The sequence below is a fragment of the Opisthocomus hoazin genome, chromosome 14, assembly GCF_030867145.1.
Source record: "Opisthocomus hoazin isolate bOpiHoa1 chromosome 14, bOpiHoa1.hap1, whole genome shotgun sequence".
In the NCBI taxonomy this organism is placed as follows: domain Eukaryota; kingdom Metazoa; phylum Chordata; class Aves; order Opisthocomiformes; family Opisthocomidae; genus Opisthocomus; species Opisthocomus hoazin.
In genome coordinates, this window is record NC_134427.1 from 2,904,833 (window position 1) to 2,932,113 (window position 27,281).

Consider the following 27,281-nt stretch of genomic DNA (forward strand, 5'->3'; position numbering starts at 1 on the left):
TACATTACTGCAGTCAGGAAAACAGAGAGGGAAAGGGAACTACGAAGATGGAGAGTGAATGAGGACCGCAAGCAGCGGAGAGACTGTCTGCCTCCTCGAGGTCCTTCAATCAGAACAAAAATAGCAAAACAGGCCCTGACTGCATCATCAGCATCCAGATTCCTGTTACAACTGTTCCAGCAAGTCTGGATTTCTGGCTGACTTTCAGAACTTCCCACGACCTAGAGCTGAGAAAGTAAGTTTTGATCTTTCCAGAATATTTTGAGGGAGGGGAATCCAGGTTAGAATTAGGGGGCAGGAGAGGTTGTTACTGTCAATATACCACTGATACGCCACTTAAAAAAAACAAGACTGGTCTTGCTTCTTCCTCTTCAGTGTCCAGCGTTGCAGCAACTCCTGGTAGCTCCACTACCGTTGTTATGTTTTCAGCTAATGCTTCATAATTTCTACTTCTGCTCTGAGACAACAGCCATTTTGTTGTCTAGTGTTTCACAAAGGGATTATTATTTCCCTTCCTATGGAATTCATAGACTTTGGAAGAGCTCCTGTTAGCCCTAGTGACATTCTTCTTTTATAAGAAAAGAATGTACTCACTGTAAATAACCATGGGGGACCATAATATTTGATTGTGACATGGAGTACAAGCGTAACAGTGTGTCAAAGGAAATACTTCCATAATTGTTCCCCCAAATACATTAGGTTATAGAAATTTGTTTAACTTAACAACAGTTTCCTAATAACATGCCCCTTTTTGATACAATACATTGCACAAGGTTTCTATAGGGTAAACTAATTTGCAATTTAATAAATGAAAAAAACCCAAAACACTATCAACAAAAGACAAACAACCACCAAAAAAACCAAAACAAACAAAAAATCACTCCTTGTGCAGCCCAGGCCCCTGCTAAATATGGCAATCATGTGAAGACATTTCAGCAAAAACAAACTATAAACAGGCTCACTGGATAAAAATGAACATGTCACACGCAGAGTGAAGTCTGGTTCAAGACAAATATGAAGTCAGAGACTCCAGTCCTCTACAGATATTTTATGTAAAAAAACAAATGCATATAACTTTAACATACAGATTTGGAAGGCCTCGGTACTTACCCTGACTACACTGAAGTCCAGTTTAGTTTCTTGCGCACACTGTAATATGAGCTGAAAGCAATTTTTACTTTGATTTGTCATTCCATTTTCATAATAACGCTGTAATATCCTTTGTTGTTCTACAGTAAATACAGAACGCAGATTCATCTAAAAATAAAAGAAGATACTCTGAAAGTTGGAATAAAAACTGTAATACTTGCAGAATGCACAGGCTCTCATTTATGCTTGTCGTGATAATGCTAAGCGTTGACGTGTTTTCTTTACAGAGTCCTTTACCAACACTTTTACTTTCCAAAAAAACTTGTTAGAGTCAGCATTAGTGATTCCTTTGTGATAGACTCAACTTGAACAGGTGAACTACATTTCTGGAACAACACTGACAGCATTTCATAAATAAATAAATACTACGGTGTGTTGCTAAGTCCAAGAGCCTCTAGTTTCAAAGAAAAAGTTTCTCCCTTAAAAAAAGCCACATACAGGCATTAGGCAAAAAGAGTAACACCAGCAGCTCCAACAATATAGGCAGGTCTCTTTCCCCTCCCCTACCACAAAAAAAGACAAAATCTGAGCTAAAACAAAGGTGACTGATCGGTAAGAGTAAAGTTTCCACCGTCTCCAACTTCAGCAAACCCTACACCCCGTTACGGCCGGTCATGCTACTCTTTCTGCCACGTCAGCACCGGCGCTTCCCAGCTGCAAAGTCACAAAGATCGAGGACCAGAACTGGAGGCCAACTCGGGCAGGGGGGGCAAACACACGACCCAAAACCACAAAGAGAACGGCTTTAGGCAGTTCTGCTCCAGCCCACGGCAATGCCAATGCTCCAATATTAACACAAAGGAGGGACCACCCAAATCACAGCCTATGTTTAGAAAGGTTCAAGGTACTGTGGAAACGTACCCTGAGGCTACAAATCAGGCTTTTTAAGAACAGTTAAGGTTTGTTTTGCAGGGGTATGAGCCAATGCTGGCTACGGGACCTCAGAAGCTGTTCCTACCCCTTCGCTTTGCTCTTGTCATATGGTTTATACAGGCAAAGAATATAATCCTCTGGTTATACATGTGAAAAGAAGAGCCCCATTATCACACGATTTCCAGAACAGGGCCTTTATGTTGTCCCACACAGGAGACTGCCAGCTGAGACATCACAGGCGCAGGACAGGGACAACCTGCATCCGACTTTGCGTCTCGGAAAGCAAAAGTCATCAGCCACAAGTTATTTTTAATACTTTCAGTACTTGTATCAAAACAATGCAGAACAAACTAAGGAACAAGAAACCATATCATCACCTTGTAGGAAGATGAAGGGAATAGGGGAACCCGTTGGAGCTACCAAGCTTTCAGTTACTGTTGCTGGAAATTTTGGAGGAAAAGGAGAAGTGAAGCAATATACTTTATCTTTGCACAAGAACTGCTTCTAATTTAGAGAAAATAAATTTAGCAAGGGCTCAAAGGCATCAGCAGACACCCAACTCCTTTTACATTATAACCAAGATGATTATACTATGTAACAGTAATGGCTATTAGACTTGGACAGGCCTCTAGGTAGGAAAAGTACTGAATACAACAGGACAGCATCCAGTTCCAGACTCCCCTCCCCAGACCCACTCACCCACCACCTGCTGATGCTACCAAACTCTCTCCTCCTCATCCAACCGTGATCAGGCAAATTCACTAATGTAGAGTAAGGATAACTATCTAGAATTTGGAGTACAATGCTTGTAGGCCAGAGCTTTGACTTCAGTTTACTTTCCCCTATATATCAATAGATGGTAGAAAAATCACTAGCTAAAAAAACTACTGTTTTCTCTTCAATAATACTTAAAACAGAAGACGCCTTTTCAGTCACATTTTTACCTCTGTTCCTAATTCTCAGTTTACACTCTTAATCTAGTGCATTATGAAATGCAGCACTGCCAGCTGCACTACAAGGCAGGCTTTGCCAGCATTATGCCTCCCCCATAACGTGTATTTAGTCACAGAGCTGGGCAAAGGAGACTCTTGTTCCGAATACTCTGCTGTTTAAAGAAATTTATAGCAAGCAACAGAGAAGACAATTATCAGCCCATTAACAAATCAATAAACTTCATAAAAATCTACTTTATTAAGAACAGACTTCAGATCTCCCATGTGGATACGCACGACATTGCAGCCACCAACTGATTTATGCTACTTTTAAACAATATGTTAAGAGTAAATTTTGTGATTCTTTTTCCTCCTGCATGATTGGCAGGACCCAGCTCACACTTCTGTGTCTACTACTCTCTCGGTACCAGTGGTCCTGTTTTATTTAGTCGAGATCAGTTCCCACAAATGACCTCATCGGAAATAGTTACGAACCTTCTGTCTTTCCAGCTCCAGATGCAGCTTGTCACCCAATAGCTCCAGCACTTCTATAATAGGCTCATTAAAAAGAACCACATGCCCCAAATAGTTCTTCAACTGCAATGAAGACTCCCCCAACTGCAAGATAAATTTTTAGAATCCAGTCTGATGACCTGCATTTGAAGACATGCAATCAGGTCCCTGATACATTTTTTAACTATGTGGATTTCTGTACCCAAAGTCACTTCTGTGTTAAAACACTTTCGTTGTTGTATTTGACATCTGTAGTGTGGATAAGGACAAGGTGGAGTACTTTGATGAAATCTCCTGATCTTCAGATAAACCTAAATGCACTGCATGACAGGCTTTGCCTAGCTAAGCTCCAGAGAGGTCACGGTCTGGTTTAATAAACAACTCACTTTTGCAGTTTATTTTAATCACCTGTAAACCACACCTGCCAATGAAAATACTCGTAAGATTCCTTAGAAACTTCTGCCTTGAATCCAGACAAGTATAGCTCAGAGGATCTATGCAGAGGCCATCAGAAACTGATTTAAATAAACTGACTGCAGGACCCTACAAACACAGAGTTATGGAAGCTCAGTCGTAGCTTGAGCTTACATTTCAGCATCTAACTTTTCAAATACACAGATGAGAATTTATTAATGCTTTTTGTGTTTTAGATATACTGAATCCTAGGTCAGTAGACAGTTCTGTACCATTTCCCACTGCCCCACTAATTCACACAAATATTTACCTAAACTACACAAGGGTCATTAAAATATTCTTAAAGTATCACTAGCTGTCCTGCTCTGTAAATCAATCAATTATTCTGCTCTGCCAATTAATCTATTTAAAAAAAAAAAAAAACCTGCCTTTTTACCACAGGCAGCAGAAATTTAGGGGTAAATTGCAGAACAAACCAGAGCGCACACATAATGTTCAGCAGGGCTATGCAGGTAGCTACACCTGCCCAGCAGAAAACTTGGTTCAAATTGTACTCAAAATATTAAAGTCAAAGCAAACTAAAGAAACCACTGGATCCACAGATCCCCTACAACGAGCCATTCTATTACATTCCACAATACTTTGAACTATCCTACAGTTGCTTGGTAGAACATTGTTACTAACGAGCAGATGTCAAGCTCCAGACCGCGCGGAACGGGTAGATAACCCCAACGTCCAGCACCAACGCCTGGGCCAAAGCCCCTGTAAGCCCACCCCGTCCCCAGCAGGCTGCAGTTTGGGTGGCAGATGCAGCACAGCCTCACAAGATGTGTGCTCTGACCACTGCTGGGCAGGAAACACGACTTTGCATAAACATCTCTGATTACACAGAACTAGAGAAATGAAATTAAGAATCATAAGGATTTTTGCTTTTTAACTGCCTACATAATAATCACTAATCAGGTATAAAAGATCACAAGATTATTAGTGCTGTTTCTACTGCTAATAGCAGCCTCCGAGCATTCGGTCTCAATACGGCAGGACAAAACAATAACTGGCATACTGATTTCACACTAGCACATAGGACATTTGGCAATATTCCTGCTCTTGCAGGTTAAAAGCTCACCGACAATATGCGATCTGTAAAGTCCAGATGAAAATCAATTTGCCATCAGCAGTTCTTAAGTGCTTATTTAGAATATTTTAAACCAGTACCCTGTGTTGAATAAACCAATTACTGAACGTTTGGAAGCTCCGCTAGCAAGCTACAAAGCCATCACGTTAATCCAGGAAGTGCTGACTCTGCATATCCCATCCGCACAGGCAACAAGTTTTGCTCACTCCCCACACCTGTCAGACCCAGCAACGCATCTACAGTAAGCACATTAAGCACTCAAACATCTACAAGACCATAATGTTACTGTTTCTGAGACTAGATTAATACAGGGTATAGTCATCAAAGGATTACACGCTGGTTTTTGGTGGGTCGGTTTTCATTGAGAAGTATAACTACGAAAACAGATGCTGATCAGGTTATACAGAAAAAGATATTAATTCTTACATTTTCTTTAATAGGGGAGATCCCTGACAGTCAGTGGAAATATATACAAACCAGAGGTAACTTACAAAGTGCTGACATTACTAAGCATTAAGGTAGCCACATTAGCATCAAAGGAATCAGCAGGTCACACATCTTCGTAACTCCTTTCCCCAGTTTGTGTACCTATGAAGCACCCCAGTTCCTTCAGGATTTCTCACCTTTGTCTTGAATCTCAGACTCCAAGTTAGAAATCCACATGGATTTTTATCATAATTTCATTTTGATCTTGATTTGCCAAGCTCAGAAAATGTGCATTCGAGCCTTCGGGAAGCCAGGTATCCAGCTGGTTGGCAACACATTGGCACTGAAAAGAGAGTTTATTACAAAAAGGAACTCTGTGAAATTTATTAAATTCAGGCAAAGCAATACGCAAACTGAAATTCCATGAACATAAGCCTTTTTCTCACTTCAGTAAAAGACAGGGGTGACAAAATGGTATTTCCGAAGATTCAAACCTACCTGTTCTGCTAATAAAATAAAGTAGCTTTGGCCTAGTAAGTAAGTAGCTTTTGGCCTGGCTGGTAAGTGACAAGAATGAAGACGGGCACTCCGTGCCCTTCAGTTCCTCCAAGACTGCTGAACATGAGCCTCATGAGGGACAGTCCTGCTAACACACTGCCACCTGCCACACCGGCTCCTCGTCAGATGATGTTACGGTTACTCTTACAGCTGAACTTCTTTAGACTTCTTTAGCTGCTTGAGCAACTTTTGGCACAGTATCCACCTTCTTCCCCCTTCCGTGGCAAGAGCGAGCACAAGTGGAGAGGGGAGTACATGGAAGAACTAAAGCTGAGTTTGCTTCTGAAGTAGTAGTGCACTTGCTTCATGAAACAGGTACTTAATGTAACAATTGTCCTACACAGTTTGCTGCAAATGCCAAGTCCTTCCACTCTAGTTACTTTACTCAACACTCCAAATTAAGAATCCCTCCAGGGAGACCTGGTGAAGCCCAGAGATGTATTTTTAGACACTAATGAAAACAACCTGGTGTCAAGGAGTACCACATAAGAAAAAGCAACAGTAAGAAAACTGGAATAATCTTGTATCAATGGCCCCCCGGTTGGGCAAAAAACCGAAATATTCAAGAGTTATTTAGCTGTTCTGCAATGACTACTTGAAAAATCTGGCAGCAAAAGAAAAATAAAAGCAGCAGCATAAGAAGCAAAGAGAAATTTATGTGGTCTAAAGTCTGCCTACAGAGCACAGCAGTATAGCCTTAGTGTCGAAAGTCTCTAAATACTAAGATTGCTGAATCAAGCAAACTTCCTTACGAGGTAACTCTTTACAGACTAATACATTAATACCAATTATTTTGAAAAACAGGAAATAAAAACGTTAACGATATTCCTCTCATTTCAAGCAGTGACAGAAACCAGTCTTGGATGCGCAGTTATAATGAATAAAAAAAAAAATTCACTCAAAGTACAAGCCACCACAAAGTAACTGAGGGTAAAAGTCTTTATGATATAAAACATTATGAAACTGTCAGGGATTAACATATAGTGAAATAAGGGAACAAGCTGTTTCTGAGAAGGTTTGTCTATTTTTAACCACAGCACCAAACATCTTTTTTGGGTAAAAAGTAATCTTATGAAAGCCTGTAAGCCTGTTACTAGTTTACTCCGTCCACCCATAACAGGTGGATCAAGATAATCAGCCCGCTCCTCAATTTGTTTCTTTTTTTTTTTTCCCTCCGCAGATCTCCAGTGGTACAAAATAACAAGACTCGGCACCAATATAAATCTGAGACAAAACTGCAACCGTAAACAAGAAAGCTACTCTACAGATAAATGAAACAACTGCAGCAGTGACATTGTTAGTACAGCGTTAGAAATCTGAACTGTATCAGCAATCACCTAATTCGCTTCCCATGTCTGCCAAAACCTCACAAGCTTTTTTTCCACAATCCAAGGGAAAAGGATAAAAACAACCAACCAACCCCCAGCTTCCACACCATGTGCTGAGATACTGGATGTACACCAAGCAACCATGTTTAATAATGTGAATTTGTAGGTTACTGCCTCTTTCACATGCAGGCCAAAACAGTTACAACTGCACAACTGTAAGTGCAGCAGATTGAGCTTATGGTTGGGTAAGTGCAATATACAGCCCGGCCCACAAAACTACTTTAATATCCATGACTCGCAACACCACTGCTTCGCTCTCCACCAAGTGCAGCATTTGTAATACTGTATTACATTCCTACCTATAAAATACAGCCCTTTATTTGGGACAAATTAGACTGCCCTCAGGAACTTAATAACTTAACAACCTATGACCACAACTCTGCAGGTTTATGCATCCCATCCCACTTTATTCATACAAACGAGACTTCTGACTTCAACTGGGATTAGCCACGTTTTAAACTGTACATGTACACAACCACTACCAAGACCTATGCCAGAAAAAAAGAATCGAATACTGACGTGCCCTTTTACTCTGAAGATGCAAGCTGCTTCAGGATTCCAGCTTGGAGGATCAAGCTGCTTTTGGTTAGCTACATACTATCTCACCTTGAGTATAATAAGCTGTAGGCTAAGAGCAGAGGGGGACAGGGCTAGGTATTGCTCATTATTCCCCAGAGTGGGGCAAGCCTATGCGCAACGCAAGTGTTTCCAGAGGCCAAACCTCCCTGACACCATCACCCCTCCAGAATGCCCCACACTGCACACGTCTTCCCCCTCATTCCCTTCCAAATGCTCCAGGGTTAAACCCGACCACAAAAGGACACCCTGTTCACCTGCCGCCAAGGCTGGCCGCACCAAACAGCACCCAGCCAGCCTCTGAGAGGCAGAAACCCTCTGGGGAAACAACGTTCAAGTCGTTCCCTGACAATCCCCTGCTGCTGGCCATCTCCTGCCCCCCCCACGCGTGGGTGCCCACCTGCACAGGTGAGGGCCCCACAGGCCTCAGGCAATGACAAACTTTCCTCTTACACCCCCCCCCCAAGCCTTCAACTGTACCAGCCCAGCCTCAGGGAGCCGCCCCTGCACTGACGCGAGGGGTAAGAAGCCCCCAGGGGAGAGAAAACAAGAGAAAGAGGGAGAAAAAGGGTGAAAACAGGAGAAAGCGGCCCCGCCAGGCAGGGCAAGGCGCCGTCAGCGCACGTCCCCGCCGCCCCGCGGGGCGCCGTGCCCGCGGAGCAGCGCGCAGGCGCGAAGCGGCCCCGCGGGCGGCCGTGCGCATGCGCATTGCCCCCCCCCCCACGGCGGCTGCCGCCCAGCGCCTGCCTCTGCGGGGCGGCCGGGGGGAGGCGCAGTGCGCCTGCGCGCCCGGGCTGCCTCCGCGAGCGCGAGCTCGCGCCCGCCCTCCCCCAACCGCCGGGCTGCCGGCCCAGGGCCGCCATCACCACCATCATCATCATCATCACCACCAACATCATCATCATCATCATCATCATCATCCTCCCCGCCCGCCCGCCGCGCCCCTCCCGGCCGGGCCCTCCCCCCCGCCGCCCCGGGGAATCCCTGCCGCCCGCCCCCGCCCCCACGCCGGGCTTACCGTGCCGCGCGGGGCTGGCGCGGGGGGCTCGGGGCTCCGGATTCAGCCGGTTTCGGCTGGGTCGGTCCCGGCGTCACACAATGAAATCAGCGCCTCCGATCATTAATTCTCATCATGATCGTGACGTCAGCGCAGACAGCGGCCAATGGGAGCGTAAGATCAGCGCCGGCCGGGACAGTGCTCGCCCCCGCCCCCTGCACGAGGAGGGGGGGGGCGGGGGGCGCGCGCGGAGCCGGCTGCGCCGGGCTGAGGGGCCGCTGCGGGGAGCGCGCGCCCCGGCCGCCTCCGCCCCCCCCCGCCGCGCGCCGCCGCCCCTCAGCGCCCGGCCCTGCGCTCCCTCAGCCGCGCGCCGCCAAGAGCGCCCCCTCCTCCCCTCAGGCGCCTCCCGGCCGCCTGCTGCGGCGTGGAAACCTCCACGAAGGGGAAGGGTTGCAATTAAGCGATCGTTGCGGCAGTCAGACAAATAAACTTTTAATTGCCTAGGGTGGACGCGGTTGGGAAGAAAGGCGCAGGGCAGCCAGGAGCCGGTGCCCTCATGGCGGGCGGACACCTCGCCTGCGCCTTGGCCGGAGTTGGTGATGATAGCATGCACTACTACAGGCTCGTAATGCTGCCTTACTATGGGAGTCCATGGTACAACTGGGTGCACCCATGCCAGCCCTCCTCCGGGCTCGGCTCCCCACCCAAAAGGCAGCCTGGTCATGGGCGAGCGGGCAGCCGGACACCGCTCGTCCCGGCTGACGGGTTACGTGGCAGAAATCACGTCAAGTCATCACTTACTACTCGGCCGTGGGAGCGCTGAGGAGTCCGCACCTGGTTTGAGCCTCTCAACATGCCGTGTCCCTGTCCTGAAAGGTTTACGCTGTAAGTCACAACACGAAAATATTAGAACAGGTGAAGAATTTTGTGCAATGACTTTAATCGGAACCATTGGTAAACGTTCCTGCAGGACAGAAATAAAAGAATCGCTACTGGTTATATGTAGGCAGGGAGGAGAAAAATGGTCCATGCGTATGTTTATTTTAAAATTACACTAAGTTAATTATATTGTTCAAAGACTTTAACACTGACTTCTGACATATTTAACTCTGTTTCTGGCCACCTAAAGTTTTGTCTATGGTTTTCCATGCAGCAGCAGGATGTGCTGAATGTTTGGTCGTCCACAAATACAACCTGTCCTTCTAGAGCGTCCTTTAATGGCTGAGTAGTAGTTCATGTTCTGTCCACATTGTAACTGCATTTCCTTCACTGCTCTGGAAAGTCAATCTATCAATTAATAACGCTTAATCTGAGCTACAGATCTTGGATTACTTGAATTGTTTCATCAAGTGCCAGCCTTTGCTTTGGCTTTCATGCTTGATGAGGCAGAGGATGGACCACGCCAGCTTTCCACTGGCCACGTCCACCTCTCCCAGTGTAGCTGACGTTGCGAGCTCTGCATGCTTCTGACAATTGAGGACAATATACCAGGCACACTGATACGACGTTTCCTTCCTATTGCACCCCGTAATCCTGTGGCGCGGAGGGAATCAGACAAACGTGGTGGCCTGACTGGGAAGACGGTGGGTTTCGAGTGGGACTGGTTACCTGCTGGCTCAGCTCCTCGATACAACTCGCCTGCTGCAGCACAGGCGCTTCTGCTCCAGCCACCACAGAAAACCAGCATGAGGAAGCAGCTGAGGATGAGGAAGAGGAGGGGGAATGCCGTTGGGTCGCAGCCCCCGGTTGGATTGGATTAGAGGTAGCAGTAAACACCCTGAATTTAAGGACAGGATCTCACGGATAGTCCATGTATTTTAAATGCTAGATCTTATATTATGCTGCTCCTTCCCCTATATTCCCTTTCTCTGCCTGCCATCAACACTCACCTTGTAAAGATTAAACAGAGCAGCCACAAAAACCTACACCACTTTTATAAAAAATACTGGTTTGGAACCCGCAATGGAGTGACTCTGGGCTTGGGAAACAAAAATGCTGAGACAGTCTCTCTGAAGTCCTTTGGAGAAGATACAGTGATGTTTGATAAAATACAGCTTATTAAACTCTTTTAAAGTGTTGAATAATAGAAAGTAATATTTCAATATTTCACTCTTATCTGACTAACAATAGGCTCACAGGTGCTTTTTTGATAGTTTATATCAAAAAGTCATAGGATTGTTCTTAAAGAAGACATTGGTGGTGTATTTAAGTTATCAAAGAATCTAATGCGCAGACTTGTGACCACATGAAAGATTTATAGATCACAGAAATTTGTCTCAGTATAGAAGACAGAGCTTAAGCAGAGAAGTCTATACCCAGCAAGCAGAGTATGAAAAGAAAAAAGAGGTAAAGGAAATGTGAAAAAATATATTTGTGCTAGTGGTTGGAGCAGGGTGGAAGAGGCGCACTCAACAATCCAGACCACTTACTTCTCTCCCTGGTATTGCCTCTCAGTGAGACAAACCTTGAGGGAAAAGGTATGACAGGATGAAATAAAACAAATATTCTTCTACTGCAACCAGAGCCACGTGCTTTCTCATTCATTAATAACAGATTTAAATTAACAGGGGCTGGCAAATTGGTCCAGTGACCTAAACAGTAGCCCACGACATAAAAGGACTCCTTACACGAGGGAATTAGCATCAAAGCAAGACTCTCTGATGTAGCTACTTTGTGTTAGCTCATTAAACTAATTAGCTCAGCTTACTATTGGTTACTTAGCTCAGTACGGGTTACTGCATCTACATGGTGGGGAAAGCGTTCCTCAGAAACAGTGTGCTGGTTCCTAAGTGCTGCGCGTAGGCGTTCCCTGCCTTCATCGCAGCTGTCCTGTCATTGCCACACGGATGTGGAACAGGTCAAGAGCCCTGTTTCGTATCCTGCAGTCCAGAACCCAACTGTAAAATCACACAGTTCTTCTCTTCCCCCATCCCAAGATCTTCTCCCCTTTCCAGCAGCTCGTACCCTTTTCAGATTTTCAGTCAACCGTGTAGGGAAGAGAGGTCTCCGTAATGATGCCCAGAAGCGTCACAGAGAGGGGAGCTGGTGTGCGACCCCCGGGCCGTGAACCTGAACAAGTTTGGCCGTAAGGTTTAGAACAGTGGCTGCTACTTCCATTTCTCGGCTTCTGTTGAACCTAGAAAACACGAAGCAACCCAAGGAGGCAAAACCAACCCTCTGAACAGAAACTTTCCATAGGACGGCGTTAATTCGTTATGCCATTGTTCTGGTGATGCCTCAAAGGACAATGTCTCTAAGCCAGACCTGGGGGGGACCTGATGGGGTCAGCGGTGTCTCCGGGAAGGCTGAAAGTGGGGTGGAAGGGAGCACAAGAATGTTTCACCAGCAATTTGCGTTGCAATTTGGTGCGATGCTTCCTCATGTCAAAAGAGTAATTTGCCTGTTACATTGCTGTGAGGGGTTAAATCATGTCATTATACAGCATCAGCCAAAAAGGGACCTTGTCTTGTCTCCAGCTCTGCCCCCTTGTCCCGAAAGGGACAGCGTCGAACTTGTGCTTGGGAAAATATATGGAAGAATCCAGTTCTGAAAATCACACAGTTAGTCTAGTGCTTGACTGTCCTCCCTTTAGAAATTTTTTGCTGACATTCACCCTTAATCTTCGATAAGTTAAACCTTCAGAAGAGATTTATTAAACTTCAGGCCAAAGACTGACTGCAGCAAAAATCCCGCTTGCTCCTTTCATTTGGTCGGAAAACTGTAATCACCTTTTTCTGAGCAGAGTTCCTCCGCCCGTTCTGAGGCGTGGTTTCCCCAGCTTCGCTACAAGAACGCCGTACCTGACCCCACCGAAAGCCTTGCTCAAGCCAAGCTATACAACATCTACAGCTTCACGTCTCCATAAGGCTCATCGTTCTGCCACGGAGAAAAGTTAGATTGATTTGACATGATGTACTGATGCAAAATCCAAGCTACCAGTTTACTTGTTTCCATCAAAACGCGTGTGCTGTTCTTTCCGTGTTGATCCCGTCAGCGTTGCACAGGTCCAAGTCGCTCCAAGAAACAAGCCCTCTGCTTTAGCGCCTGCTCTTCTGCAGGGTTCCTGCTTGATGAACCCTGGATGTGACAACAGAGGTGTTTGTCTGTTTTACAGAAAGGTTGTAAAGACACGCTAAAGATTGGGAGGCACGAGGGTGTGACTAAAGATCTGCTAAACAGGGAGGCGTCTTGTGAAACAGTGGGGGAGAAAGGGTTGCAGTGTGTAAACCTCAGTGAAAACGGTAACACGGAAAATTCCATGCGGCGCCTTTTCTGCACCTAAGAACACAACCAGATTTAGTGGTCTTACGAGATTTACAAATTTTCCGTCTTCTTTGAACTTTGTTTTGCCACATTATTTAAAATTAGTTGTTAATCCTCACCCAGTGCATAAACAAAGCTCCCATAAACTGAATCCGCAAATATGTCCCTTGTGCTGGTACGTAAAAAACAGCTGGTGCTTGTGGAAAAAAATGCAAAAGAGCCTGGCTGGGTAGATATTTTAGTGATCTGTCCCACTTTTTTGATTCTTGGGATATTTTTATGAAAATCAGGAGTGCTGTTTCCTTTTATTTTTATCACCTTTGAGAATTTTTCTTACGCTGAGCCATGAAAATTATGAGCTCATGGAACATATAAAAATGCTGTACACCAAAAATGAAAAAAAATTAAGAGGGAGATTATTATTGAATATTTCTCTTCCACGCATTAATATTCCTTGCACAGTGTGTTTTATAGTACCAAAAAAAAAAAAAAATTTAAAATAAACATGTAAACAAAGCCAGTAAAGGCAGGAGGAAGCAAAGAACCAGGGAGGGTGCCCATGATTATTTTCCTGCCTATGTAATTAGAAGCCCTGACAAATTAATCCTATATTCTGCTGGCTTCACAGAATCACAGAATCACAGAATGTTCAGGGTTGGAAGCGACCGCTGTGGGTCATCTAGTCCAACCCCCCTGCCGAAGCAGGGTCACTCAGAGCAGGCTGCACAGGACCTTGTCCAGGCGGGTCTTGAATATCTCCAGAGAAGGAGACTCCACAACCTCCCTGGGCAGCCTGGGCCAGGGCTCCGTCACCCTCAGAGGGAATGGGTTGTGATGCCTGTTGTACAGAATCCACCTGTCCACTGTTTCAGACTTCGTTATTGCAGACTTCCTGAAAGGAGGGGCACTTGTTTCCTAAAGTAATAAAATCCTACACCCCACAACCAGTGAGTCTTGTTGAAGCCATTTGGTTTCCTTTGGATGCCTCCATTTCGTGGCTATAGGGCCCAGGATGCAGCCCTGTGTTTTCAGTTTGAGAGGACTCCTCAGAGTTTTACTACTTTTCAGAACATTATAGAAAAGTACTCCGTTCCCGTTTTCGTACGTTGTTGTTCTCACAACTTTCCTTCTACTGCTTGAAGTGTCGTAAGTCCAATCTAAGATGCATGGAGCAAAACGAGATGGGTACGGCTCTCACCCCGCTCATGCAGGCGTCTGTTTGTGATAGCAAGGACCAGTGTAAACGGCCTGGCAAATCCATACGGCCCCTCACTGGGTAATTCCGCACCCACCACGAGCCCCGATTCAATTGGTAAGGTGCCTCACCCAAAGGTGACACGCAAGCGATTCTTATTGCCCATGATTTTTTGGAAAAGCAAACGAGACAATGTTGAGTTGGAATCTTCAACACATTTATTAGGTTAGGCAGCACTTTCCTCTTCTTTGACTTATATTTCTCCAGAGGTTAAGCAGGTTTTCCCATTTGCTCAGGTCTCCCACAAGAACACATTCCTCTGCTGCTCCTTTTCTAGCTGTGCGTCCAGACTTTTGTTGTACGTGCCATAAAGCTCACGCCTATCCCCCTTGTCACTGGCTCCTCACTTTTTTTCTGTACCCCTGGCTGTCCTGAAAGGGCCTGGAAAGTGCAGGCTTTTTCCTCTAAAAATAGGATAAGAACAATGGTTGTCCTGAGTCCTTGGGAATAAAGGAAATAGCCATCATCCACCCTTTTTTTCAAGTGTTTCTCCCTGGTTCTGTTAATCTTGTTTGATTTAGTCAAGCTAACTTTTCTCCCTAGTCACAGCAAGCCGAAGTAACGGAAAGCAATGAAACAATAGAATATAGCGTAGATTTAATTCTAGAAGATACAGTATCATAAAACAAAAATGAAGACAAAAGCTGTGGGATGAAGTATACAATTAAAATAGCAGTACAAAGCATCTCACGTTCCTCAGTAGCTCCGAGTTCAAGTTGAAGAAGAAGGGTGAAAATCTGAAGGATTTGGAAGAAATTCTTTGAAGTGGAAGAGCAAACGGCAAACCTGAAGGGAAAGCATGGAACTACTGAAACAAAGCCCGCTACGGGCCCTGTGCACCTCTTGCTAAACCCACAGCCTTCACACGACCTTTGTGTGTTTCCAAAAGTGCAAGATCAGCTAAAAATGCCAGTTCTGGCACTACCAGATTCAAGAAGCTGAGGAAATCCACGAGACAGTTTCCATCCACGCTTGACTGATCCGTCCATCGGTTTGCAGGTGGGAGTTCAAGAGAAGGCAGAGAATTGCAGTCTTGACCTCATAACCCCGTGATTCGTCACGCAGCTGCAGCACAACTGTCCTACAAAGGACAGTTTAAATTCTTCCTCACCTTTCATTCAGTATCACGTTCGCCTCCACCATCTGCCACCTTCAGAAGGCTGGCTGGATGGCACACCAATACGCCTCTCAGCGTTTTTGGCAGTGGAAATCAGCTGCATTCCTCAACTGTCAGTTCCTCAGTTTACTGGGTTTTTCAATGTGAGAGTAGCAAGGGCTTGTGGTGGGTTGGGTTTGGTTTTTTTCTGATCTATAGTAAAAAACATTTTCATCCTCAACTATTTCACAAATTCACATTTTCTTGTGAATATTTATAAAAGCACAGCATGATTCCCGAGGTTTTGTGAGACTGAGTTTATCAGGTGAAGTGTCCTCCTTGGGAGAGAGCCGTTGTCTTTTGTAGATAAAACATCCTGCTTCGTTCACTTTCGTAGCATCACGTATATTTTGCAAAAACACTGTAAGATTAAATCTTGTCACAAACTGCTATCGCTCATTAGAAAATTATCCTATTAAGAAATATGTTTACAAAGTAATCTTCCGTTTCTGTCTCTGGGAGAACAATAAAATTGAAGTATTGATGGTTTGATGATAAATAATTTTCCTTCTATACTAACCATGTCATTTTATTTTATCTACATACAGAGAAATTTGTGTAAATGCAAATTACTTGTTTCATGAAAGAAAACAGTCATTTCAAAGCTTTGCGGGTGCTTTTGTATTAATCACTGTTTAAAAAGTGTCTTTAAATGGAGTCCTACTTGTGGTGGGACGACATTATTGTTTCCAGTCTGGTTTACTTCCTCCATACATATAATCTTGTTTAATCTCAGTCCAGATCAAATGGAGTGATGTGACATTGAAGGGAAGATTTTTTTAAAAAGAGGGAGAGGTTACATACTTTTCCCAATCTCTGCATCTGTCTACTGGCAGTATAGTTTGTACTGCTGGGCTCCTCACAGACGCTGCTTCTTCAACAACCACATCTAGAAAATGCCCTTGTACCTCCTGTGAGTGAAGACAAGACGCCAAATCTTTTTTAGGTGCAGGCCCAGCCGCTGCCACCCATGCTTGTTATCATAAGGCACTGCTGCTGTGGTGATGCGCTTCAAAGCGGCGCTGGGCGCAGGAATAGAGTTGTCTCCTTTTTAATGCAAGGTAAGAATACAGGGGCACAGGACAAATGTGTTGGATCATATCAAAAGCCCTGTTAGCCCAGTATCCAGTCCCTGAGAATGGCTGGCAGTAGCTGTTTTGCATTAATTCACATACAGAGGGATCCACTCATTTGGAATTCAAGCCAGCGGTATTTTAGATGATAGAAATACTATGTTTATCATGTTTTAATGCACGAAAGATGAGCTGTGGGAGTTTGAGTTTCCTGACAGTATCAATGTATTGCAGACCAGGGAATATTCAGCTGTGAAACCTTAATTAATATTAATCATCAGTGTTCACTGGTATCAATAACTAATCTTGATCTCTGTATTTTCCAATGAAAAATCTGTATTTCATTATGTATTTGATGCATTTCATTATAAAATAATAATATATTTTACACTCGCATGGACATTTTGTTTCATTTTGTCCCCAAAGTCTTCTGTCTTAGGAATCCTTTTGCTTCATCCAACACAATTCTTCATCACCCATTCTTATTCCACCTTATTTTTTTCCATAGAGCAAATAGAATTAAAGATCAGAAAAACAGTGGTAAACTTTAGAATTAAGTTCCTATCTAAGGCTTCACGTTTCAATAATCCCATTAATGTGTCCATTTTATTATCAGAGAAATTTTAGGAGAGTATTTTATACTACTTTGAATTTTTGTATATATTACCTTGAATTTTTATGTTACTTGGAATGACTTGAAAAGTGCTTTTACTTGAAAAGTGAAAGCAAGTAGCATTACATGAGTGGGTCTGTCAGTGTCCGCAATGGTGTGAGTTGTGCTCTTTTATTCTGCAGTGAATTAAACCAGGGCAACTCTGCATTGCATTAAAGAGAATCTTGTTTACCTTATATTTTGTTCTGAAAAGTGACTTTTCCTAAATAAATGCAAACCTGTGAAAAGTGCACTAGCTCATACAGACGGTAAAATGTGGAGAGTGACGGGTAACCTGCTCCCTCTCTCGCAGCACGCACAGTGACACGTGTGGCCAGGCTATGCTTTTAAATGTGACTGAGCCCTCTAGTTGGGAGCACGCTGCCCTTCCAGCTTACGTTCACATGCGACAGTTTTGGGTCAGGGTAAGGTCTGCGCCACCAGCACTGACCATCTCCTGCTGGTTAGTTAGTTTGTCGCTTGGGTTCCTCTAAAAATACCAATAAAAAACTCAAACAAATGTGTATTTGTAATTAAGCACCCGACAGCTTGGGTTGTTTGAGTACGTGGATGGGTGGATGGATAGCACTGATCTGTGAGAGTGTCTTGGAATTACTCGAAAATCATTTCGATTAACATTTGGAACCAGAAAAGGTGCAGTGGCGTCTGGAAAGAGCAGACGGACTTACACACTGTCATCTTGTCTTTCTGACGTTGTTCTTCTTCTCCCAGCCCCGCAGCCCAGGACCCCCTGCCAGCCCCCCATGGCACCTCGGTCCTGGCAGCAAGACCCTGCTCGGTGGGGAGCACCCACGACTCCTGGCCCCCAAGGGAGCAGCCGCCTCCACTGTGCCCTAACACATCGTATTACGAGCAGAACAAGGTTTTTGATATAATACAGGGGAAAAAACTGTAGCTGTTAGCAGTCTGCTTCAGTAAAGATCCAAAAGCAAAAGAGCAGCAACCTGTCATGCTATGTAGCTGGTGGATTTGCTTAGTGGACCTAAATCACTGCGTTCGTCTTGGATTCGCAGCTAATGGAAAGCTGCAGCATGCTGCAAGCGAGGGAGCTTCAGCTCTGTCAACTAATCAGTTTCTAACCCTGGGAATTCAAAACATGGCAAGTGAAGCTGTGGTCGACACAATGTCATACTTCTACAACTTCGGAGGAAGCAGTACTTCAAAGTATTTTTTTTTAACAGCAACATGAAAACTGGACTGCAAAGGAGATGCCAAACATTACTTTGTTTGCCAAGGGAAAACAGGGTGATGAACGTCTTGAACAAGTAACATGCTTTGGAATTATAAAGCATGGGCATAAAGTAAATTAATAACTGTTGTCATCAATCAGATGTTGTAGGCACAGCCCAGCAAACGGCGTCTCTGATGCTTTGCAGTCGGAGAGATCTCCTTTGTGTGTCGCAGAAGGGAGAGAACGGTGGCTTTGTGCCATCCTGCAAACATATTTTTCCCTGAGCTACTTGATATATCTACAGACACAGTTCGGCATTGTGCAGGTACGCCATTGTAGTTTGCAAAAGCAGCAGTGTAGCACCGTTCCCAGGTTAATTAGCTATGCCCTTCAGCGAGGATTAGAAAAGATTTGAAAGCAGCTAAAGCCAGGGAGGATTCAAGAAAAGCAAATAGCCCAACTTCTGTGGCAGACTATTGCCAGGGATGCGACTTCGTCGGGACCTGTGTCAGCTGCGCTGATAGGCCTTCATGTAAGTCGTTTTGTTTTAGGTAAACATTTGCAAATGAACTTTTTGTACTTGTAGCATCATTTGGGACAGGAAAAAAAGGAATATTGTACCAGCAGTATTGTTATCTGAACCCTACAGAAACATTGAGACCTTTCAAACTAAATGTCAAGTTGTTCCTATTGAGTCAAATTCTTGCAAATTTAAGCTAATTAGCATAACCACTTTCCAAGTCGAACCAGGCTCTCACGCTTTGCTTAAGTGGTATTAACACGTGAACACATTCTGATTGACACAGCCCGTAATTTTATGCCTGTAGGGAGACAAGGGGAAGTTGTGAGCCCAAAGGATTTTTTTACTCCAGGCAACAAATTTCTTCATGGTGACAAATGTAACTTTACTGTGACAATTTGTAATACAGAATTCTGTTATTTTCCTAAGCCAGATAGGAAACATGATCCAGCTGAAATGACTGTAAGAGGAGAGCCACAACTGGCCAGGAAGGAATCCTTCAATAGTAGTTATGGTTTTTTAACCACAAAATTGGCACAAGAGGCCCATGAAAGGTGAAGACCTGAGTTCTACAAAATGGAACTTTTATTCTGTGTTGTTTTCTAATGTCAGTCCTCTCCCTGTCACATCTGTACCCTGCAGAGCCCCTTAAATGCTGAGCCTCGTGCTCTGGTTAAAACCCTTTTTTCTCAGTGCCTGAAGTGGAGAAGTCTCCGACTGACTGAGCTCAGGCACTGGGTAAGCAGGTGTGATGCCACGAAAGCTCGCCCTGATTTTGCATCACTTTCTAGGTGCTGCACTGTGGCACAGTGGTGCATGGAAGATGGGATTAAAATCAAGCAATATTTTAGAGCTATGAACCTGATGCAGCTAAAGCTGTACAAAAGGGAATGCTTACGAAAAGCATCAAAAATTTATTTGCCTCAGGAACATTTTACTGTCAAAGACGTACATTTGCGATCAGTTACAGAATTTGAAAATGCTACATCAACAACCAGGGTCACAGCCTATGCCGGCAGTGACCCATCCCAAATCTCATCAACAGATACCAATCGGGATTTGGTATAAGAGGCCAAAATTCTTCTCTCAGTTAACAATACGACAGGATTGTTGGTGGTTACCAAAAGACCCCTCCAGTTTAGGAAAGACATCACAAAACTGTTCTTGTAAGCCACACTACTTGTGCATACAAGTACTTACAGCCTTGTTTTGTACTTACAAAAGGTATTCATGTTGAAATACATGTGTTGGAAAGGTTCCAGTTATTCGGAAATGAAGGAGCTGAACCAAACGGCTTACTCATTTAACTAACAGGAGAACGTAGCTTGCTTGTGCTGGCATAATAAGAGTGGAGATGAGCAAGTCTTTGGAAAATAAGTCTGGTATGATATTTTTAGAAAATGTCATTTAACCGGGATACAGTACGCTATTTTTGAAATCTTTTCTCTGATGAATCCTGGCAAAACAGGAGATTAAAGTCAGATCAGGTGCCTGGAAAAGCAGCCACCAGCTGGGTGGGCAGCCAATAGCCTTTACAGAGTCATCAAGGCAGGCACCGCATCCTGCAGCGCTGAGCCAGCCGGCTAAGTGTCCAAAGCCGAAATACTCAAATATCTTCGCCTAGCTGTGCTTGTTGAAAATGTCCTCAGTAGCCACTCATCCTTGTATTCATGGCTCACAAAAAAAGATTTAAAAAATTTAGGTAGAAAACCATGCTTCCAGCTGCCAAATATTCTATTTAAAATACTTGGACAGTATATAGATAAAATAGATAGATAATACACAGTGCAATTAAAAAAATGATTGCACTGAAAAAATTAATTGCCACGTAAAGTTTTCCTTTTCATTTGGCAACTCCAACTACAGGCTTTCAAAGACTTCTTTGCTTTTTGTGACAGGGTGACTTCAGCTATTGAGACTGTTAAAGATTTTATCCTCACACGAGTGGGTTACCCTAGGTGTTGCTTTATTCACAACTCAGAGTTGGGCCAGTGAGTGGCAAAGCTGAACTCGCTAGACCAGTTTATAGACATTTATTAAACCGATTACATCAAGGCTAGAAGCTTCATAAGTTTCTAAGCAACCGTTCCGTTCCTTTAAGTACATCATTTATTAAGTTCTTTCTATTCTTCTGTCTTCGTAGAATTCTCCCTCGCTGGTTTCAGGCCTTGCTTGGTTTCAGGGTCGTCTCGATTTCTTTTGTGAATTCTGTTTGATACAATCCATACAACTGATTTCTGTCCCAATTGCAACACACCGATTGTATGGTTTCTTAACACAGCTGTGTTTGCACAGCTGAATCTATGTTCTAGTTCTATGATTTTATTCTATTCTATAATCAATCTTTATAATCAATCTCTAACAGAGACCATGGACTGAATTATTGCCAAGGAGCCTCTCCAGAAAAACACCTAGCTTTTGCACATATTCTGATTTGAAATGAAATTTTTAATCTGAAGAGTTCTTTTGGGACATTTTAATTGTGTTTTCTTTGGAGATTTGGAGTTGAAGCAAAGGATTCATATCAGATTTCTAAAAACTATCCTTGATAACTCTTTCCATGAAATTTATTTAAGCATTTGAATGAATGTGAAACAAGCCCAGGCTAAATATCCTCCAGTTAACTGGAATAAAGCACTTGAATAAAGCAAGATTTGCAAAGAAACTCTGAACCTATGGAGACAAAAGTATAGCAAATGGGAAACTAGGAAGTTACAAAATCACCAAAGGATCTTTTTTCCTTGAGATCAAAACTGGAAAGATACCAAAAATGTGAGTCACAATTCCAGCAAAGTTTCGATGCCAGTGGTATTTTAACAGCAAAAAAAATTAATTTTTACAGTCTAGTATGTCTATTAGAATGATATATTAGATACCAGAAAAGTTTGTCACAGATGTATTAGCAACTGTTTTACATGGCTATTTGCAATAAATTAATATATTTCAAAATTAATCTTTTTTCATGTCACTTTTTCATGGCTCAAAATGATACATATTTTTGTATAAGTGTGAAATCATGTGCTTTAGAATTTTAGGGAAGAAAGCTTCCAATGAAGCTTTCAGCCTAGTATATTTTTAATCCTAACATGTTCTGTGAATAAGTAGAAATATGAAAATGAATTGTGCTGTGAAAAACCCCTAAAACAGCTTTTCCCCTAGGAGATTATAGATGTCCATATATTTGGGCAGAACATTCAATTAACATGAAGAATGTTCTGTTAGGTTTCATGACGAGGTAGTGTGAGAAAGCCGCGACACAACAAAACTGGTGAGCTATGCAAAAGGTGTAAGAACTTTCTTAGAAAGATACATGGTTGTAAAAATGTAGACACTTCTTAAAAAGATACGATGCAGAAATGTGGAGGATGTGGCACTTCATCAGTAAAATGTGCAGGCAGCATTAAACATAAGCAACCGTGTGTGTTTTGAATGCAAAATGAATTTATAAATAATAGATGGAACTAGTATTAGCAGTTTAACAGACAGACAAATGAAATATTTTTTCTAACTCTTGCAAATTAATTTGAGACAGCTGCACGGTTGCTCCCCTTCACCAAAAGCTGAGAAAATGTTAAATGGGTAGCTTAGATGGTGAAAAGTTATTATCCCAAGACTAGCCTTGGAGGAAATATGATGAAGAGGGAGATACTACTGGAACACATGGCTTAGAATTTGTTTTAAACTTGAGCGTGGTGCTGCGGGTGTGAGTGACGATGCCTTCAGCCAGCCCCTCTTACTCCTCTCTGCCGCTTGCTGCTGCAGCGCCGTCTCCGGGCTCGCATCACCCGTCCCAAATAGCAGAGGGAGTTGGCACCGAGTTCCAAGGGAGCGAGGAGGTGGAGTACGAGTGGAGTCAAGCAGCAGGAGCCCTGCTCTCAGCTAAACCTAGGGAGAAGTTTGTGAGCTACATTTATGACGTCTCATTTTAATCTCTCTAATAATAAAAAGCAGACCCAAGAAGGCATGAAGACTGGAAGCTGAATCCAGTCTGAAAACAGAGTGAAATAGTCACTATAATCATTGAGTTCTTCCAGACGGAAGGCACAGGGCCTTGTCTACAGGGACCGTGAAAGAAGGGTCGAGTTCTTAACAGGTTTTCTGTCTGTCTCACCTTTTCACAGCACTGGCTCGCAGTGCTAACCCCCTGCCGAGAGGTTTTGGAGCCAACAGTGTCTGCTGCTGCTGCACTGAACTTAAAAATAAAAACACCGCTCGAGCTGCAGGAGGTGTTTTCCTTCAGAGAAAACCTTTGTCCTGCAGCTGGCGGACTGAGTTCGACTGGGAAACCAACAGAAGCTTGAGGAAGAGAAATCGTAAAACTCAGTGACACAGGGAATTGATGATGGATGCGTAGCGGGACTCCAAGGGCAAAGCTCTGTTGCAGGGCTGTCTGTGTTAAAAGAACCTTGGCTTCTTTTTTAGGATCGGGTATTTCAGTACTTGCAGCCATTAGGGAGCATTTGTAATAATTCTTATATGCAAAGCACAAGCCCCATTAAAAGAAGAGCTAAAAATGAAGGTTCCTTTCACTCTGAAGAGTGCAAAACAGAAGATGGATTCCTCATGGAGACCTGAGAAATAAAACAAGCTGTTCTAAAGACTTGGAGAACATGGGTCCTAAGGAAACAATCAGTAGTCTGGCGATCATCAGAAACCAGAGAGCACTGAAAGAACGGCTTTAACAGTGGAAGACCCCTGAAATAAGGAAAGATGGAAAGACCATTCCCGGATTTTGCTGACAGGGCTGCGGATGGTCTGTGTTGGCTGAAGCACATGTTGTCGAGACTGTCCTTCTCTCACGGGGAACAACAGCTCTACGTCTGGCTGCAGAGCTGTCGAGACACACGGCAAAAGGGAGGCAACACCGTGGGCTGGGAGGAGGAAGGTGAGTAGGGGCTGCAGATGTCAGGGGCTTTCTGACAGCCATCGGAATAAACAAGGCTTCCGGAGGGCAGGTCTTTATTCTGGAGCTGAGCTCACGCAATTTGTGACTGCAGGAGAGTGAGAGAGAAATGAAAGCTGACCCTGGAACACAGCTACAGAGCTTTCTGGTTCCTGGTAATTAGTTTGTACCTACCTCCCCTTGATCAGAGCGCATATTGTCACCGTCTGAAATGGTTTCAGGTTGTCCAAGTGCATTTTTAAGAGAAAATGAAAATACGATGTTGCTTGCTTCCCAAGCTCTTTAAAAATAAAGCTACCATTGCATGTGAGAGAGAACAGAGCTGTGTGGAATGGAAGGAGCAAAGGAAGGGTCCTGACAAGTGAATCACGGGAGGAAAGCTGGTTGCTAATGCAAAGGCTCCTGGTTAAGAGCGAAGAGCAGGCTGCTGGGATGCAGCGGAAAACATGACAGGGCATATCACCATCATCTTCTCGGTCTCTTTAAATGTCAGAGCGAGTTAATTTGGGGAGACAGGCTGAAGGGAAGAGACCTTTTTATTCTGCATCCTTCCTTGGTATTAGTGTTTTACTTTCGTCAGTGTATTACTACAGAGAGGATCAAAACCTTCCAGCTCCACGTTTAAACCCGGTGTTTCATCCACCAGTCACTCACAGACTTCTCAAGGGCAGTAGAGGAAGCTTCACGTATTAAATTCTCTGAAGTAAACATGGTGAAGGCTGCGGCGAATGTTTTGATGTTAGGTTAGTCTGGCAGGTATTAGCGGCCTACATGAATTTTCTTTTTCAAGCTTTCAGGTTATTATATCTCTTTCTCTGTTCACAATATTAAGGCAACAAAAAATTTGGCTCTAGTCACGCGCTGGGAATATCTCTGTAGTCACCGCACAGCCAGTCCTCCAAGCAAATATTTAGTCTAACTAAATATCCTGAATGAAGAGGCTACTGGAGTATAAAGTAGGAGCATAATCTCTGAGGTTTTAACCAAGGCATTAGAAAGACCTAATAATAGCAGGGCTTTGCAGAGATGCTAAGATAAAGAAAAAGCCACCCTGAGAATGCCTTCAAGGAAAGCTTTGCCTGTCACCAGTCACTTGGCAACGCGAAAGCCAAGCTTGGACCCAGAATCACACAGAAAAATGAAGATAGCATAATAATCACGGTTGTAATTTTATGAATCTGACATTCTCCTGGCCAGCACACCCAGAGTGACCCCTTCAGATATCTCTGCAAGGCACAATGACTCTTTTAAGGCCATGTTCAAATATTTCTGTAAGGCAAATTTTACCGTGGGATAATGGAGAAAAAGATGATGATAAAGCACAAAAGAATAAAATGTCTTTTCTCAGTGGAACAGTTCTCCACACCATTGCCTGGGTTGCGCTCCAGAGCTCTCCGGTAGGCTTGAACTCCAGCTCGTCTCTCCGCGACGACCAGAGCGAGCGGCCGGCAGCGGCAGAACAAGCCCCCCTGCAGCGTTGCTGGGCTGCTTCCTGCAAGCGATGAACGTTACACAGACCTTACAGACCAAGTTCCCTGTATGCATCAGCAAAAACAACGGGCAATTCTGTTCCAACCCCTACTTGCCAGCCAGCGAATAATGAATACCAAGGGAATCTGGTATCAATAGTTTGGAAGTTTTATTACAGTTGTCAAGTTTCCCATTATTATCGTTTTTTTCCAAAGTAATACGGTTTACCTAGTGCAGTGAGAAGCAGATGGTTTATTGCTTAGAAGTGGTTGTAGGATTCTTGCAGAGGAAGTACATTGAACACTTTTTCTGCTTTTATCAAATAAATATTTTCTGTTTATTTACTGGAAGAATGGGAAAGGCAAATATAAATTATATTGTGTAGAAATTAATATGGATATATTGACAGGAAATGAAACATATTGTAGTAGTAAATATTCTAGAATTTTTTATTCTTAAAAGAAAAAAAGCTAGTATTAACAGGTGCTCAAATTTTAAAATTCCTAAATGCAAAGATTTTAGGGCCAAAAAGAAAAGTTATGGCCATCGATCCACGCGTAGTAATGCTGGCGTCACTCTGACAGTTTCTGTGAAGCTGGAACACATTTCGGAAAGAGATCATCCAGTTTTGACTTCAGAAATTCTGACGTTGACCCTGTGACTGTCGACACTGCAAGCCCTACGTTTTGCAAAGCTGAATTAAGAGAGTGCACCCGTGCTGAGCACAGAGTTGCCTGCCCGGTGCGACGGGATCCGCTCCGAAGGTACAAGGTGCGCGGGAAACTCCGACGGACTTGCTGCGAGATATTTTCCTGTTTCTCCGTAATTTAGTTACACTGTCCGGTCAATTTGGAATTTAGCAGAACTTTAGAGTTATCCCCAGAGGAATCCTGTGCAGAAAAATGGCAGCAAAGGATCTGTCTGCAGTTTACCAAACTGATGATGGCAAACTGAAGGGATAAATTAAGCAGATGACACCCGTATTAACCATCCTCTCTGCTTTCCAGCAGCTCCAGGCTAAGGTTTACCCCAATGTCTGCATCCTTGTGAAGTTTGCTCTTCTGGAGGGAGGACGCTCTGACTCGTTCCGGAGGTGCAAGTCTCCTCACAAAAGCACCCTTTTCCTTAGCAAGGCAGAGCACCTTTGGCAGGCACTGCTCGGAGGTGCTTTCTTCTCACGTCTGTGCTTCGAGGACGGTCACAGGGATTCACAGGTCTGAGCGCAGGCCCTTGCTCGGAGCTGTTTGGCAGACTGTAACCATCTTGGTGATATTAGCAAGTAGGCTGAAAACAGACCGCCCTCTTTCCCTTGCTAGGAAAATATTTCAGCGTTCTCTGCTCAGAAAAACATTTACGGTCCGAGTCAAATCAACACACGCTTCATCTCCCATGGAGAAAAATCACTCCTGTTTGCAGCTTCACAACGTCTTCGCTGACGTCAATGGATTTGTATCAGAGAAGAGCTATATTCTTCAGGTTAATTTTTTTAATTGTTTTAGATACCTTTGACATTAAGACACTTAAGGTACGTTTCAAACTCTGAATATGGCTGGAAACAGTGAGTGTTTTCTCCCAGAGATATGTCATCTACAGAATCCACCTTATATAAACCACTGTTGGTGTCAAGGAATTGTAACGTACCTAAAGGGCCATTTCTGAACAAAATCAGATGACGTTATGACAAAAGCGATGGGAGATGGGGTGAAGTTTGCGCTGCCTCTGTCCGTGCTACCCGTGTCTGGTGGCAGAGAGGACTGCAGTCTCAGGAGATGTCACGACAGGAGCTTTCGTGAGCACTCAAACACACCAAGTAAAACGCACCGCTCAAACCCACTC

The 27,281-nt window shown here is 43.8% G+C and overlaps 1 protein-coding gene across 2 annotated transcripts in view; it reads right to left on the bottom strand.

Moving 5' to 3' along the window:
* Positions 1-9,181, bottom strand: part of HDX (highly divergent homeobox) — a 54,017-nt gene extending 44,836 nt beyond the window's left edge. The window contains exons 1-3 of one of the 2 annotated variants that reach the window (XM_075435611.1): positions 8,983-9,181; positions 5,640-5,785; positions 1,111-1,257 (exon numbers count right to left, since the gene is read on the bottom strand). In XM_075435611.1, the coding sequence (XP_075291726.1) occupies positions 1,111-1,257 (147 nt within the window). In that variant the 5' untranslated portion in view covers positions 5,640-5,785; positions 8,983-9,181. Of the gene's footprint in view, positions 1-1,110; positions 1,258-5,639; positions 5,786-5,940; positions 6,588-8,982 lie in introns of those variants that run through there. The other variant, XM_075435613.1, reaches the window with a different exon arrangement.
* Positions 9,182-27,281: the final 18,100 nt, after the last annotated feature.